This window comes from Anas acuta, chromosome 11, assembly GCF_963932015.1.
Source record: "Anas acuta chromosome 11, bAnaAcu1.1, whole genome shotgun sequence".
In the NCBI taxonomy this organism is placed as follows: Eukaryota; Metazoa; Chordata; class Aves; order Anseriformes; family Anatidae; genus Anas; species Anas acuta.
In genome coordinates this window covers 13,312,139-13,326,584 of record NC_088989.1, presented here as the reverse complement: position 1 = coordinate 13,326,584, position 14,446 = coordinate 13,312,139, and the positions used below count along the sequence as shown (strand labels likewise).

General features: G+C 37.1%; 1 protein-coding gene across 19 annotated transcripts in view; it reads left to right on the top strand.

The window, feature by feature from the left end:
- DOCK3 (dedicator of cytokinesis 3) overlaps window positions 1-14,446 on the top strand; it is a 214,339-nt gene that overhangs the window by 102,676 nt on the left and 97,217 nt on the right. For all 19 annotated transcript variants that reach the window (XR_011100400.1, XM_068694743.1, XM_068694739.1 and 16 more), the window contains 3 exons: window positions 3,942-4,023; window positions 11,688-11,748; window positions 13,946-14,093. Coding sequence is in view for 18 of the 19 variants with exons in the window: in XM_068694743.1 (XP_068550844.1) it covers window positions 3,942-4,023; window positions 11,688-11,748; window positions 13,946-14,093 (291 nt within the window). In the remaining variant the exon portion in view is untranslated. The remainder of the gene's footprint in view (window positions 1-3,941; window positions 4,024-11,687; window positions 11,749-13,945; window positions 14,094-14,446) is intronic.

The window sequence follows — 14,446 nt, the reverse complement described above, 5'->3', positions numbered from 1 at the left end:
CTCAGTTACAAAAATGAAATGCTTATTAGTGCTGAAATAATTTTTCAAAGAAAACCTGTGTTGGAAGTCAAAAAAAATATAAAACACACTGGAGGTTTAAAATGTGCTAAGCAACTTTATTACTGAGATGAATGACAGTGAAAGAGCTGTTATAGCGTTATTTCTTGAAGATCATTATTTTTTGGTGTAAACTGTGTACTACTGTATGCTTACTTTATTCTTTTATTCTTTCCCTAATTATCCACTACTGGACATTACAGGGTAGTAGGCTAAGATGGACCTTTGGTATGGAGGGCCATTGTTGCAGTTTGTCTTATTTCAGACATAAATTCATTTAACCTTTATTTGTGAATCAGCCTCTTCTACTTCTGTAATACTGGACAGCAGTATGCATTTTTAGTATTTTTATCCCAGAATTTGAAAGTACTCTCAGTCGACAGTACTTTTTTAAATTGCCATTTTCCCTTTCCCTAAATAATTCTTCATGTCACAGGAGAGCTTGGTGCTATGCTAGTGGTTTGGTTTCCCTTCAAAATTCAGTCGTTCTTTTCATCAAGACAACCAGCCTTGCTGTGACTGCTGCAGTGATGTGAAGGTATTCTGAGTGTGCCCTCATGCAGGGCAGGTATAGGATATAAGAACTTCCAGGGATTTGCAGTCAGCTATGAGTGATCAAGCCCTGATTTACACTTTGGTTTTGGATGGACATCTTCACCAGTGAGCATGTTTTCCCCTGCAGATATAATTTATGTTGCTCATAGTCTTCAGCTGGTAGTCTGGTCATTGGCTTGTTTCTTCCACGTGCTAGGTTGCGTGTGTTAGAATCACAGAACCATTAAGGTTGGAAAAGACCTTGAAGATATCTGGTCCAACCATGCCCCTACCACCAATATCACCCACTAAACCATGTCCCCAAGCACCACGTCCAACCTTTCCTTGAACACCCCCTGGGATGGTGACTCCACCACCTCCCTGGGCAACCCATCCCAATGCCTGACCACTCTTTCTGAGAAGAAATGTCTCCTCATTTCCAACCTAAGCTTTGTGTTCATCTCATGCATCCCTTGCTGAGGGCTGGGTTATGTTCCTAGCAGCCTAGGTGGAAGAAGAGTTTGCTAGAGATCTTGTTTGTGTAATACTGATCCATTTTATTCTCTTACCCGTAAAATGGGACGTGGTTAACATGCATAAGGCATAGTAATTGTTTTTCAGTGTATAAGTAGAAAGTGGCAGGATTAGATTTAACAAATAAACTACTGTCAGTTATCATTGTTTCAAGTTCAGTTTTAAAGAGGAGTGATGTTTATTTTATGAAAGTAACTTTTGTAGCTCTGAAGGTCATGACTGTTGTCTGTATTTTTTTAAGGAATTTCGCTTTTCTTCATGAAAAGATGTCTCTTATAAACTGCAATTTTAACAGAAATGAAATGAATGTTATCTCTTAATCTTACTAGATGAAAGATTGTACAATTAAACTGATTTAAGGATTAAGTGAATTTGTTGAAATTGAAGTCTCCCTAAGCAGTGGTTTTCAGACCATTGGCATTATTAATGCTTATTCCTTACTGGAAGGAACATGGCTATGAGTTAATATCTCTTGAAATTGCTACCGGTTTTTAGTGATGTAAAGCATGATTCCTGATTAGAAATTGATGGCACGAAGTGCTGTATTCTGTTATTTCCCGTGTGAACTGAAGTCTACCTGCGGGTGTCACCGTAACTGTTCTACCCACTGCTCTTTGCAAATCCCTTGCAGCAGGGGCGCTGCCAGCAGCTGTAGGTGCTGGGAACCTGACGCCGGCCTCAGTTCATATTAGGGGTTGGAGTTCTGCGGTGTAATTGTTGGGGTGGTGCTGCAGGTCCTTTTCCTGGGGCCCTTCCCAGGGACAGCCGGGGCCTGAAGCAGGCAGCTGGGAGAAGGAGCTGCTTGGGCCACAAATCTTGGCTGCACGAATCGCCTGCTGCTGTGCCTTCCCCAGCCTGAATCAGATACCAGCAAAATAATGGGTGCAAAACTGAGTTAACAGATAAAGGTTAAGAGTATAATTAATGCATTTTTCTTGAAAACAATCACGTCTTTAAAAAATTCTGACTTCATTTTTTGTGATTATCTGTTTGGTAGATAGAGGTAAATATGAAGATGTAATATTGTTACTGTAATGTAACTTACTGTAATGTACTAAAGATGTAGTTCCGCACTGCACTTCATACATCGTAAAATTCTTATTAAAAGTTTATATTATACACTAAAGCATTTGCTAAAACATTAACTAACTAAATGACATCCCAGAAAGTTGTGGGTAAGGAATCATCAAATGTTTGTGTCTTGTGGGTCTCATCAGGGTATGTTAGCAGTCTCAGAGTTTGAGCATCTGCTGCAAATGAATTTAAATTATTGCTGAAAGAAGTTGTAGGTTACGCAGAGTTCAGAGTAACAGTAAGTAACAGAATGAAACAGCTGGAGAGTATGATCTGCTTAGCAAGATAAACCTAAGCAAATAAACATGAGAAGATGTAAACCAAGATGTGCAAGCCATGCTTAAAGCATTAAGCATCATTCCTACAAAAGTAGCAATTAAAAAGTGTACCAGTAATTTTGATGGACAGGTTGCTCCAAATGAATTCATGGTGTAATGCTGTGTTAAAAAGGCTAATAAGTGAAGCTTGATAAATTACAGAGCAAGGAGTAATAGGAAATTATTCGTGTGAAACACAGGTGCATTTGTCTGACATGGGCGATACTAGGACTAGACTGTTGCACATTGTTAGAACTGTTCAGGAAATGTTGAAAAATTGCACTTTGGGTAAGGTCTATAAAATGATTCTAGCACTTGAAAATGAGTTCCTTAATAGTGTTGAATTGCTTATGTGTTTAGAGAGTTGGTTGATTACATTATGTAATTAATGACTGATATCAGTACACTGTAAGAAAATACCTTCTCTAAATGTCTCTTTAATGTACAAAAGAAAGTGTAGAAAAAGTGGCTGAACACTGAAACCAGACATTGCCAGACTGATGATAACCCATGTATCTTGACAGGAGAGATTGTCTTTTGGAGCAAGCTACCAAAGGAAGTAGAGCATGCTCTGTTTTCATATTTATCAGGCCAACAGTGGATACCGTGCTGGAAAAAGTGTTTAGTCAAATAAAGGTTACTGGGGTTGTTACAGTTGTACTGGAAAAGATTGAAAAGATCTGTAATATAAGGGAAAAATTACTAGGACTTTTAGTGGTGTGTTCTTGCTTTGCTTGAATGAATCTGTAGGAAGAAAATTCTGGTCAATATTTAGTGTATTGTCATACATTCATGAATAATTACTCTTACTCTTTTAATCTATATGTAAATGTAAATTCTGTTTTACCTAAGAATAATATTAATGTCGATGGCCTGCCATCCACAGTAAGGGTTATATATTTTGCAGATTTCATTTACACACTGTTCTTGCTAGTAAAAGTAGTTTAATTGGTTTGATGAGCAGTTCCAACCAGTTTTATCACAATGTGTTTGAACTAGTATATTACTTCTAATAACAGTATATGTGGTTGGAGATTGATCAGTTGGTACTCTTGTAACTTGTAGTTCTAAGTGAATTTTAATGAAATTAGTTTTCCCAACGGCATTACGTGCCTCAACAAGTGTGTTTTGGCCTTGCCTGAAGTACTTGTAATGAGTTCAAATCCTGTGCTTCATATATTCATATTATTGTAGTGTTATTGCATCATGAATATACATCAACCTGATCTTTTCACATCAGAGTACTTGATTTGAAGTCTTCTGGGGTATTCCAAGTAGAGTTGTGTAGACCAATGACTGCCATTTCATGTGCTTTGGGAATTAAAAAAAATTACTAATGCATCATTTTTTACAAATGTATCCAGCTGTATTTTTGTTAAAATGTACATATGAAACTCATTTTTTTTAATATTGCTTGCTTTGTAGTGAGAGATTTATGGTGAGGTTAAACAAGAATGGAGGCCCCAGGAATCCAGAGAAGATAGATCGAATGTGTGCACTTTTCACGGTACGTGTCTGTTCCCTTTCTTCTTCCCTTTATAGTAGTGTGATTGTGGTCACCCTGAGAGGAAAAAAGCAATTTTTTCTTTCCAATATATTGAGTAGAAGCAGATGCTGTTTCTAAGTTTTGTTATGGTTATAACTAGATGTTAACAGAAGAAAATAGAAATTCTCCTTAATTATTTATATGACTAAACAAGTGTTCTGAAGTGCTTTGTTTGAACTGCATTTGTTCTTGCTTATAGTTTGAAATTTTGTATATTTTCATTTCATGTGTTATACATTAATCAACAGGGCACAAACCAGTTTGGCGTGAATGTAAAGCAAGGCACTTTTGCCAAAGATGAAGTTAGAAAAACAACTGCAACATACACATGCACACACAAAATTCTTCAAACTATCTTGGCCCATTTGAGAGTCCATGTAGCAGCCCCATATACATGGTACAGCAGGAGCCTCCCAAGTCAACAGCATAGTGCATAGGATGGAATGGGGAATCCAGGACATGCTGTGAAAGCAGCAGCCAAAGTGAGGTATAGAGAGTTGGTTTTCTTAAGGAAATGCAATGACTTCCTTAGTTCCTGCAGTAGGTCTTGCACAGATAGCTATTCCAAGCTGATTCAAAGCAGATACGACCAACTGTACCAGCACTCTTTAACCATCTGTGCCAGCAAAATGGGATATGCAGTATTCAGCTGTGGCTCCTATCAGATGATACCTCAGTTGGGAGTGAAATAGCCAGCTAAGATTTACTTCCTTTCTATTCTTCAGACTTACCTGTCACCTAACTGCCTTCTTGTTTTGTGTTAGTAGTTTTTGAAAGTATTTCCAAGACAGACTGCTACTAGGATAGTAGTTTCAAAACACTCAGGCTTTAATATTCATTCTACAGTGGTGTTAAGTTCTGTTAAAAGCTGCCTCAGAAGCATGTGTCAGACCACTTTTGTTAGTCACTTCTCAGAAAGAATATGGAAATCTAGAGATACTGAAAGTACAGCTCATCACAGAATAACTGTAACTATATTTCACATCCCAATTGTGATAAACACCTTCCTTCATGATTCACCTTTAGCTGGTGCACATGCTAGAAGCTATTTGGGAAAAGCATGGTTGCCTCTGATGAAGAAAGAAGATGAAAGACAACTTTGGTATAAACTGTAGTCCTGGCAGTGAAACCCTCCATGGTCATGCAGAGCCGGACACTGAAATAGATCTGGTTCTCAGCACCGTTCCCTTTTCTCCTTTAAGAAAATATCCAATTTTCTCCTCTTAAGGAACACTGTATATCTAGCCAGGAGTAAGGATGCTCAATTCTACCTCTATCTGGACAGCAAATATGCAGGCATTTCCAAATCTAGCACAAACAGTGATGCTGACATCAATATTAGTACTTCTGGCACAATTAGTGAAGTGCTACTGGCCGATTAAATGTCAGCAGAGGTAACAGTGTCTTTGTTTTGCACTGGACACTGATGACCCTGCTGTCAGTAACTTGAAAAATGTCTATCTTTTCTAAGAGAAATATGTCCAGGGAGCAAGCTTTAGCACTGATGTCTGGATCATGGAAAAAGTTTGAGTGTAGGGTTAAGAACTGCTCTAAGGATTACTCCCAAGAGGCAGCATGGACTGGTTTCTATCAAGTTTGGTACTTTCTGGCTTCTGAGGTTCAACATTCTTAAAAAAATGATTTTCATCATCAAACTTCACCATCTGTGCTGATGGCACTCTACTTAAGGCTGTGCAACAACTGTCCTGTTTCATACTGTGGAAATGTTGCTCTGGTGACCTGCATGATTTCAAACAACAAAGAATAACGATAATGTGATATGGCCTAGGGGCATACCAGTTCCAGAAGAGACTTGTTGTGTAGTACAAATGGGGCCAGCCTCTACTTCAGATACACTGCTCTGATACCAAGGACAGATACTACAGAGATCACTCTCAAGCTACCTTTCTATTTAACTGTACAAAAACACTTCAGTTGCTTCAGTGTCACTTCTCAGACGTGCTTAGACTTGCTGACTATTGCTCTCTTGTCTGGGAGATCGTATCTTCTACATAATGTGAATTATGACAATTTAGAAAATTATCTGTGAAAAAAATGCTCTGCTGCAGTTTTTCATCAAAATAAAAACTTTTTTCATTAAAAGAACAGTCCAAAGCATGTGCCAGAGCAACAGATAGTAGTTTTTAGAATAACCTTTCTATCTGTCATGGTTCCATATTAATCTGTTAGTGCTGAAATTTTCTTTTAATCTCACCCAACAGTTATAGCTATGCAGAAATGCAGGTGCAGCTTTCTGGTCTACTCTGTGCAGATCCTGGCTGCATGTCCTTGGTTAATAACAGCAAGGAAGTTTCGTACAGATCGCTTCCTCTACATATGAGCCCTAATAAAATTGTGGACATTTTATTAATGATTTGGGATGACTTCCGTAGCTTTGTGTATTCCAGAACTTAGTACTGACACAGAGTAGACACAGGGATGCAGTCAAAAATAAGAAGACATATCTATGCTGCAACATATTTGTACTTCAGGGGAAATCACAATTCTGACTATTATCAAAAACAATACTGGATGACTAGCACAGTATCTTTTGGGGATCACTGCTAGACACCTTTGCCTTATCAGCAGCTTATTTACTTTCACTGAGAATGTTGATTCATGTTGTGAAATACAAGATCAGGCAGGATGCATTCATTGCTCGTAACGATGGTTCCACGTTGGCTAGGATTTCTTGCTAAGTACATTTCTGACTCACTGGAGCATTGAGTCAGAGCTTTGAAGGAGACAGACTTTTCACCTGTTTTGAGCATCCCAAAATGCCTTTGAGCTCAAAAGCCAACTTTTTTTGTGATCAGACCTAAAAAGCCAATACAGAAAGTTTCAAAATGACTGAGCATTAATACAAAGGATTTTAGTGTTCACCCGTCCATCGTGTTTTTGTGTGGTGTGTCTTTGCTTCCAGGCTCCATTTCAGTCTTTCCTGAGGTCTCTTGGACTGTATCAGATTGCACATCTCCTCCAGGCAACTTCTCTTTTCAGAACCCAAGAGGCCCAGTGTGTCTTCTTCCTGCTGCTTTTAGCATTTCCCAGTCTCTTATGCTACAGTTTCTGTGCTACATGCATTCTCACTACCTGCCCTGGTTGCTGAATTGTTCTCACTACTGCCTTTTGAAAGCATACAATTTTAGGAAAGACAAGACAGATTGTGTCACGGTGAATATTGGCTCATATGAGGGAAGATCTTCCTTCTGGAATGTTAGTACTGTTTTTTATAAACCTTATTGAAATTCCCTTGAGCATTTCTCTGTATGCTTGTTTTACCATTTGACACCCAAGCTAATTTTGTAGTCAATTTATATTACTTAAAAAGAAGAGGGAGCTCGAGGTCTTCTGGATGCTTCCAAAATAAGGTAATGCTGTGATTTCAATGCAGCTTTGTTCCAAGATTGTGTTAATCTTGTATTTAAATCAACATAATGATTTCCCACTCATCTTCCCCCAGCCCTCAGAGTTGTTCCAAAGCTTTCATCCTTCCCAGAAGGAAGAAGCCCTATGTATTTTAGGTAATACAACGTATCCCGGTCTTTTCCTGCTACCTCTATTTCTAGGTGTTCAGCCATATCTTTCTGTAAATTTTCAAAAGTACTTAGGTTTTGGATCTGTTGTCATATCAGACCAGAGGTGAGAAACTGCTTCCTCTGAAGATTCAAGCTTACTCAACTGAAGTTCAGGCTATTCACACTTTGGAAGCATTAAAACGTAGCTATGCTGTATGAGTTTTCTTCTTTTTTTTTTTTTCTTTTTTTTTTTTTTTTTTTGTTAAATACCTTACTCTCTATGATAACTGAATTCGGTATAACTATTTAAATCTCTCTTTTATTAATTGCAGTCAAGTATCCTTGATGCCACTGGTTTGGGCTGTTTTTTTGTTGGCAGTGGTGGTTTTTTTTCTTGTTTGTTTTTAATGTACGATTAGGTCTTTATAGACCCCAGTGTTGGAAAGAATTAATCTTCATAAAGTAGTTCTTTCCCATACCTCATGTGAAGCTTTTCATATTGGTGATTTTTTAAAAAGCCATGCAATTAGAATTATTATGAAATTATCTTGCTTATCAAGCAGTGTCATTTTAAAATGACAGCAGGATATGGAAAATAAAGCCCTTATGGATGGGATGCCAAGACCGTGGTTGTGGAATTAAATTTATTTATATTGCATAAAAGCAAAAAAATAAGCATAGCTTTTCCTTTTCTGGGTCCTAAGTTGTGTGTGTGATTCTTGTGCAAAATAATTATTTAAAGATTTTTTCACAGGGGTGGGGTTTTTGGATTGTTTGGTCCATGTCATGGTAAGAATTCTTCCATTTGTAAAAAGCCATTACTGTAAAGAAAAAAAAAATGGAATACAAATATAAGGCCATCTGTGCCCACTTTTTTTTTTTGTATTTTGACTGTGATACAGTATTTTCTTTGTGAAATTGAAAAGCATCTAATGTGCGAAGCCATCAATATGTGCATGCCCTACCATTTTCTGATATTTTGACAGCTGCCCTTTGAAAAAATAGTTCTCTTAATTGCTGTTAATTAAAACTGGTAATCTCATAATAAAAATCCCCCTACCAAATCACAGATATTTTCACAGAAAAATCACAGAAAAAGTTTTTACTATCTAGAGCATTAACTACCACCCCATGGTTTTTGGGTTTTGAGCTATGTTGCTAGGCACTGCTGAGATTAAAGCTATGTCAAATCCCTTCTTATCACAGAGCTTCAATTTCTCGAAGACATACAAGATAAAGCCTACTATATGCTACACTGGTATGTTAGGTGGCAAAGAAAGCCTAGAAAGTACGTTCTCTTCTTGCAGCAGCGAAATAAGACTTGAAGAGAAAACACTGAGGAAGATTTGTAAAGCTTAATTCTTTGGCTTCAGAGAGACATGGTCGGTTAGCTAGTAAATGTACCAAACAGTGTATTTGCAAGTCATTGCATATACTGCCCAGAGACATATAGTGCTCCTTTCAAATGGAGTAAGAAGACATAACTGTGAACTTATTACTTGCCCACTGTAATTTAGCAATATAATGCTATTTGAAGGGGGCTGAAACTTCTCCTTAGAATAAGTTCTCTTCTATGCACAGTCCCTGTGCTCAGATTTTATTGTGCTATCTATAGGAACAGCACTATAACCTGAAGTTCAGTGTTTATGTGCATTGCCATCATAATCTCCATCGCTGAGATTTGGTTTCTCAAGTCACATGGGAAAGAAATTTGGTGTGTGAACTAAAGTTGATGCTTTAGTGTCCAGCAAAATAACATTTTTAATTCACTAAAATGGTTCAAAATAAGAATGCTGGAAATTTGATGTCCACGTTTTATTATTATTTTTTTTCAAAAATAGTATGATTTCATTTTACAGTGGTTCTAATACCACTCTAGTTTTGGAAAAGAAAAATAAAATCTTGTATTTGAATCCTACTGAGATATTTCCAGTTGATTTTTGCATTCTGCTTTCCAAAAAATGCAGCATTAGAAGGACAGTGTTTGTGCATAGCTGAATCCACCAGTAGTGTTCTGCCCACACACCTGAACATTTTAGAATTAACGGTTAGGACTAGAATGGATATTAGTATTCAACTGAAAAGAAAAAAAATGTGCCCAGAAATAGTTATTGGATCAAGTTGCTTTTAAAGTCATATAAATAAAGTACATTTTGTTTTAAAATGATGTGAGATGATGACCATTGCTTCAACATAAGGGAAGGAGCAAAATGAACAACAAAAACTGAGCTTTGAACCTTTTTTCGGATCTTTCTCTTTTATGTCTGCACATGCTTCACTCACTCTCCCACCAGCTTAGGCAGAGTATTTTAATCAATTTGAGATTCCTGTTGACAGTTGATTTTTCCTCAGAAGTGTCTGGAGCAATGCCCGATATGTTCAGGGAGGATCTGGAGGCTGTATGGCATAAGTCAGTACATAACAATAAGATGATAGCGTTTAGTAGAGCAGAGAGGCAGCAGCTGTTGCTGTAGAGCACAAGGAGCCTTTTTGCATCAGAATCTAAAATATCAATGAAGATTCTCACAGCACACAATATCTTTTTGAAATCTTGTCTCGGAGTTAGTAACAAGGAAAATGTGTTGAATGGTGCTAATGTTCTTAGCAAGAAATTTTTGTTGGATTTTAATGCAAAAGAAAATGCATGGGGGAGAATGTCATAGAATTTGTTCCCTCTTATGTTTTCAGAAACAAGGAAATTGCAGTTGAGATGGCTTCTAACACGGGAATGCAAAGTGCTGCATTAATGAATTACTGACAAGAACTCTGACTATATTCTTAATTTATTTTCTTTATTTGGAAAGATTTGCCTGTGCCAATAATGCTTTTTTTTTTTTTTTGTCTTCATCTTCAGCTACCCTTTTGCTCTTCTGTAGTTTCTCCTTTTCCCACTTACTGGCTTTTCTTCAAGCCTGTTTTTTAAAAGTTTGGACCTGCAATTCTGTGACATGATATTTTCAGGGTTTTCATATATGCGTATAGTTCCTTGCCCTAAAATAACTTTGGGGAGATCTTAAGGTCTTGTGTTTTTCTAAGCCAACAACTACGTCTTAAAACTGAGGTTATTTCTTAGTTATTCCAATCCCCTGTCACTGTTCTTAACCTACTAAATTTAAGAGCTGTGCTACTTAAACTCTTAAAATGTTTTCAGCACAAATGTGGCCCTTTCTGACTACCACACCCCCAAATAATCCCGGGGCACGGTTTGTCAGTTAGAGGAGACATAAGTTTGCATGCAGCCTCCCCTGCTTTTGGATGTCCACAATGGGGAGCTATGAACTAGCTTGCCTTGGCACCCCTCGGCTTGTATGGGTGCACAGCCTGTAGGTTCTGTGCATGGTTGAGATGCTGCCTTGCTGCTTTCATAACATAACAAACGTGTGCCATATGAAACAGGATTAAGGCTGCGCATTGAAAAGTCTTCAAATAAACCATGTCCCTGAGTCTTCCATTTTTTATCGTCTTCAGACTTATGATTGTTTGGAGGAATTGCATCTATGCACTCATAAAAGGGAGATAGGTTCAAAAAGCACTTGAAGGTTTATTTAAGTTCTGACAGTCATGATGTAACTTTTTTTTTCTGTAGCCATCATGTGAGATGGAGACTCTGTGGTGAGGAATTAAAAGCCAAAAAAGGAAAGCAGAAGCAAAGGAACAAGATTTGAGACAGGTCTGGGACTTGTAGATAGGGCATGGGTGAGGGAGGCCAGAATGGTTGCAACTGAGGTAAATCAGACATTTAAAGTTATGTTGATATGGCCATGTTGTAACATCTTCAAATCAGGGATTAAATTAACATTTTAAATGCTTGCTAGGATTTTGATATGGCGTTACTTGTCAGTGAAGTCTGACTTTTTTTTTTTTTGTCTTTTAGAGAAAATGCCAACCAAATAGAGTCCTTTTATGCTTTGTTGTTGTTTTTTTTTGTTGTTTTGTTTTTTGATTAGTAAATTAGAAATAACTTCCTGTTACTTAAAGATGGAAGAGCTAAATGAATGCAGAGTATACTTTGTAATCCTTACTATTGCTCGTGGGAGTCTTGCAGACTTATTTTGGAGGTTCAATGTGTTCTTTATTTTAATGTTTCATTTTTTTCCAATCTTCTAGGATCTCAGCAGCAAGGACATGAAGAGAGATTTGTACATAGTTGCCCATGTAATTCGAATAGGTACAGTATGATATGTTACTTGAAATATTTATATAATTGTGTTTTTAAAGTATTCCAAGCATTTATTTTACTGACTTGCCATTATGATTTAACAAGTTAGAAATCTCAGTTATAGGCCATGCCTATCTGCTCAGATTAATATTCAGACCATCTGTAGACAAGTGTTAAAAAGTTACTGATGATTCTTTAACAATGATGTTTTTTTCTCAGTCTGGAACAAAATACTTGTCAAAACACCACAACTGGGGGGAAGAGTAAGGAAATAAAAAAGGCTTTTTGTTTTATGTTCCAAGATTTCATATGAGGTCTTTCTGTTGATGATACATAGCTAGTTTATGATGCAGGACATCAGCGCACCTGGCCATTTATGACTAGTAAGTCAGAGGCTGTTAGTTAAATATATATATATATATATATATATATATATATATAAAAGATCTGTTTTCTGCTGTTGGAGTCTGCAGTGCTTCCAAGAACCACATTCAAGTTTAGGCAGGTGCCTGTAAAACATAAGGGAATCTGTCATACCTGTCAGTTGTTCTTTCTACCAGCTGACACCAAAAAGGAGCATCTGGAGTAATATCTGCCTGCTGGAAGCCTATCAATCTTGCAGCCTAACATCTAGCAACATACTCTTGCTTCTTTCTGGTTTCCCTTGGGTGCTAACAGAGCCCTACCCAAAGGAGAGATATGGACATGTAATACTTTCTTAATTTGTGTAGGGTCATCTCAGAGTTCTTCCTTGCTAAATCATTTTGTGTAGGTCCCATTTCTAGAGTGAGTTTCTGTGAGTACTCAAGGTGATGCAAGGCTTCATCTTTTCTTTTTGAAAATTATAGTAACAAGAATGGAAAGCCTTTAAGATTGAAGTTTCATTTGCAATGTATCTTATATGGTGTAACACAGTGTTTGAAGTAGTTCACGGACAGCTACGTGAATTTATTAGCTCAGCAGGGTGCTTAAATGAAGTGCCGGTATGGTTTCTGGTATGTGAATTAAATTGCTAGAATCTCTTTTAAATGGGAGCTACTGGATAGAAAAAATCTCTCCAGTTAATAAGGATATAATTAGTCAGTAATAGGGAGTTAAATGGTTCTGAATTATGAATGTGTATACTTCCACAGAGAAAAAAAGAAGTAAATGTTTACCTCTGTTACATATTCTAAACAGCTGAGTAATGCATGTCTTTCGTGTTTCCCAGGTTTTCACTTAACTGAAAAATGGTGAGGTAGTGTTTGTAATGAAATGGCATTCAACTCTAGTCATTACTAGTAGCCATTACCAGCCATGGATATCTTTTCTGAAGTGCAGAAGGTCTAAATGGCTTAATGAAACAATAGTGTTGTTGTATTTTTCCTGTGAATGACAATAATAGCCTTCAAAGTCACAGATGTGTTAGGAAGATCCAATTTTCATTATCTGTCTTCACTGTGTCATGAAATGTCTGAAAGTTGTAATTACTCTGTATTACCTGAGCCCTATATCAAATGAAGCTTGTAGAACTAATTAAAGATGTGCTGTAGTTCAAGTTTAGATTCTTAACACTGATGCAAGATGTGCTCGACAAATTATGTGATGTTACAGGTTGGTTTAGATGATCATAGTGATTTTTCTGATCTTGACATTTTTGACTGTGTTAGAAAACTGCTTTACCAATAGGAAGTTAGTCATTGCACAGCTTCTTATCTCAGCATTCTCCTTTATATGCTCCAAGACAATGTGATAAATGGGTATATATTCAATACATTCCCTTTAAACAATTATATAAAGTGAAAATATGTGTAAATAGTGGATTAAAATGGAAGGACTACAGTGGATCACTGTGTGGATGCAGATTGGTGAGCACAAGATACATTCTTGGCTCTTTCAGGCGATGATTTATAGTCAACCAAGCTGGATGCAGATATGCGTCATGGGGCAAATCAAAGATGGTCAGACATGGCACTGTTCACTTTGCCCTTTAGTGTTCTGTTAGCTAAACAAGCTCATACACCTTAATTTGAGGTAGCCCAGTGGGTCAGCTAGGTTGAAGTGGACCTCTGAATTTGAAACAGTGTAAGAAGAAAAATGAGTTACGAGTATAGGGAAGGCTTCTGTTTAGTTGTAATTTACTGTAAGTACTCAGAGTGATAATAGAACACAATTGATGGAATGGCTGCATTTGAGTGTTTAACTATTAAATTTCTGTTAATTTTAGGTCGCATGTTGCTAAATGATTCAAAAAAGGGGCCCCCACATTTACACTATCGCCGCCCCTATGGCTGTGCAGTGTTAAGCATCATGGATGTACTTCAGTCAATCTCTGAAATAAAAGAAGAGAAGGATTTTGTTCTCAAAGTTTACACGTGAGTAACTCTTAGAGTATTTTTCCTAATTCTTTTCCTTCTGTATATGTTAGTGATAAGATACTGAATGTGCCATAAGCTTCATTTGGTGTTTTATCCTCCTGACATGTTGAATTAGTGCTGTTGGCGCTGGTTTCTCTGCATTTATTATTTCAGAAGTTCATACAAAGTAATGAATATTATTACAGATGTTTCAGGTATGTGAAATGCTTTAAAAAAATATTGAATATTGCCAAAATGTGTGTGGCATGCAAAGCTGTACTTATATTAATGTGCCTTATTTAAAATCTGTTAAGCTCAAAAACATAAAAGATGCTGTATTGAGCTTGAGGAAGGGATTAGTTACTCGTGCA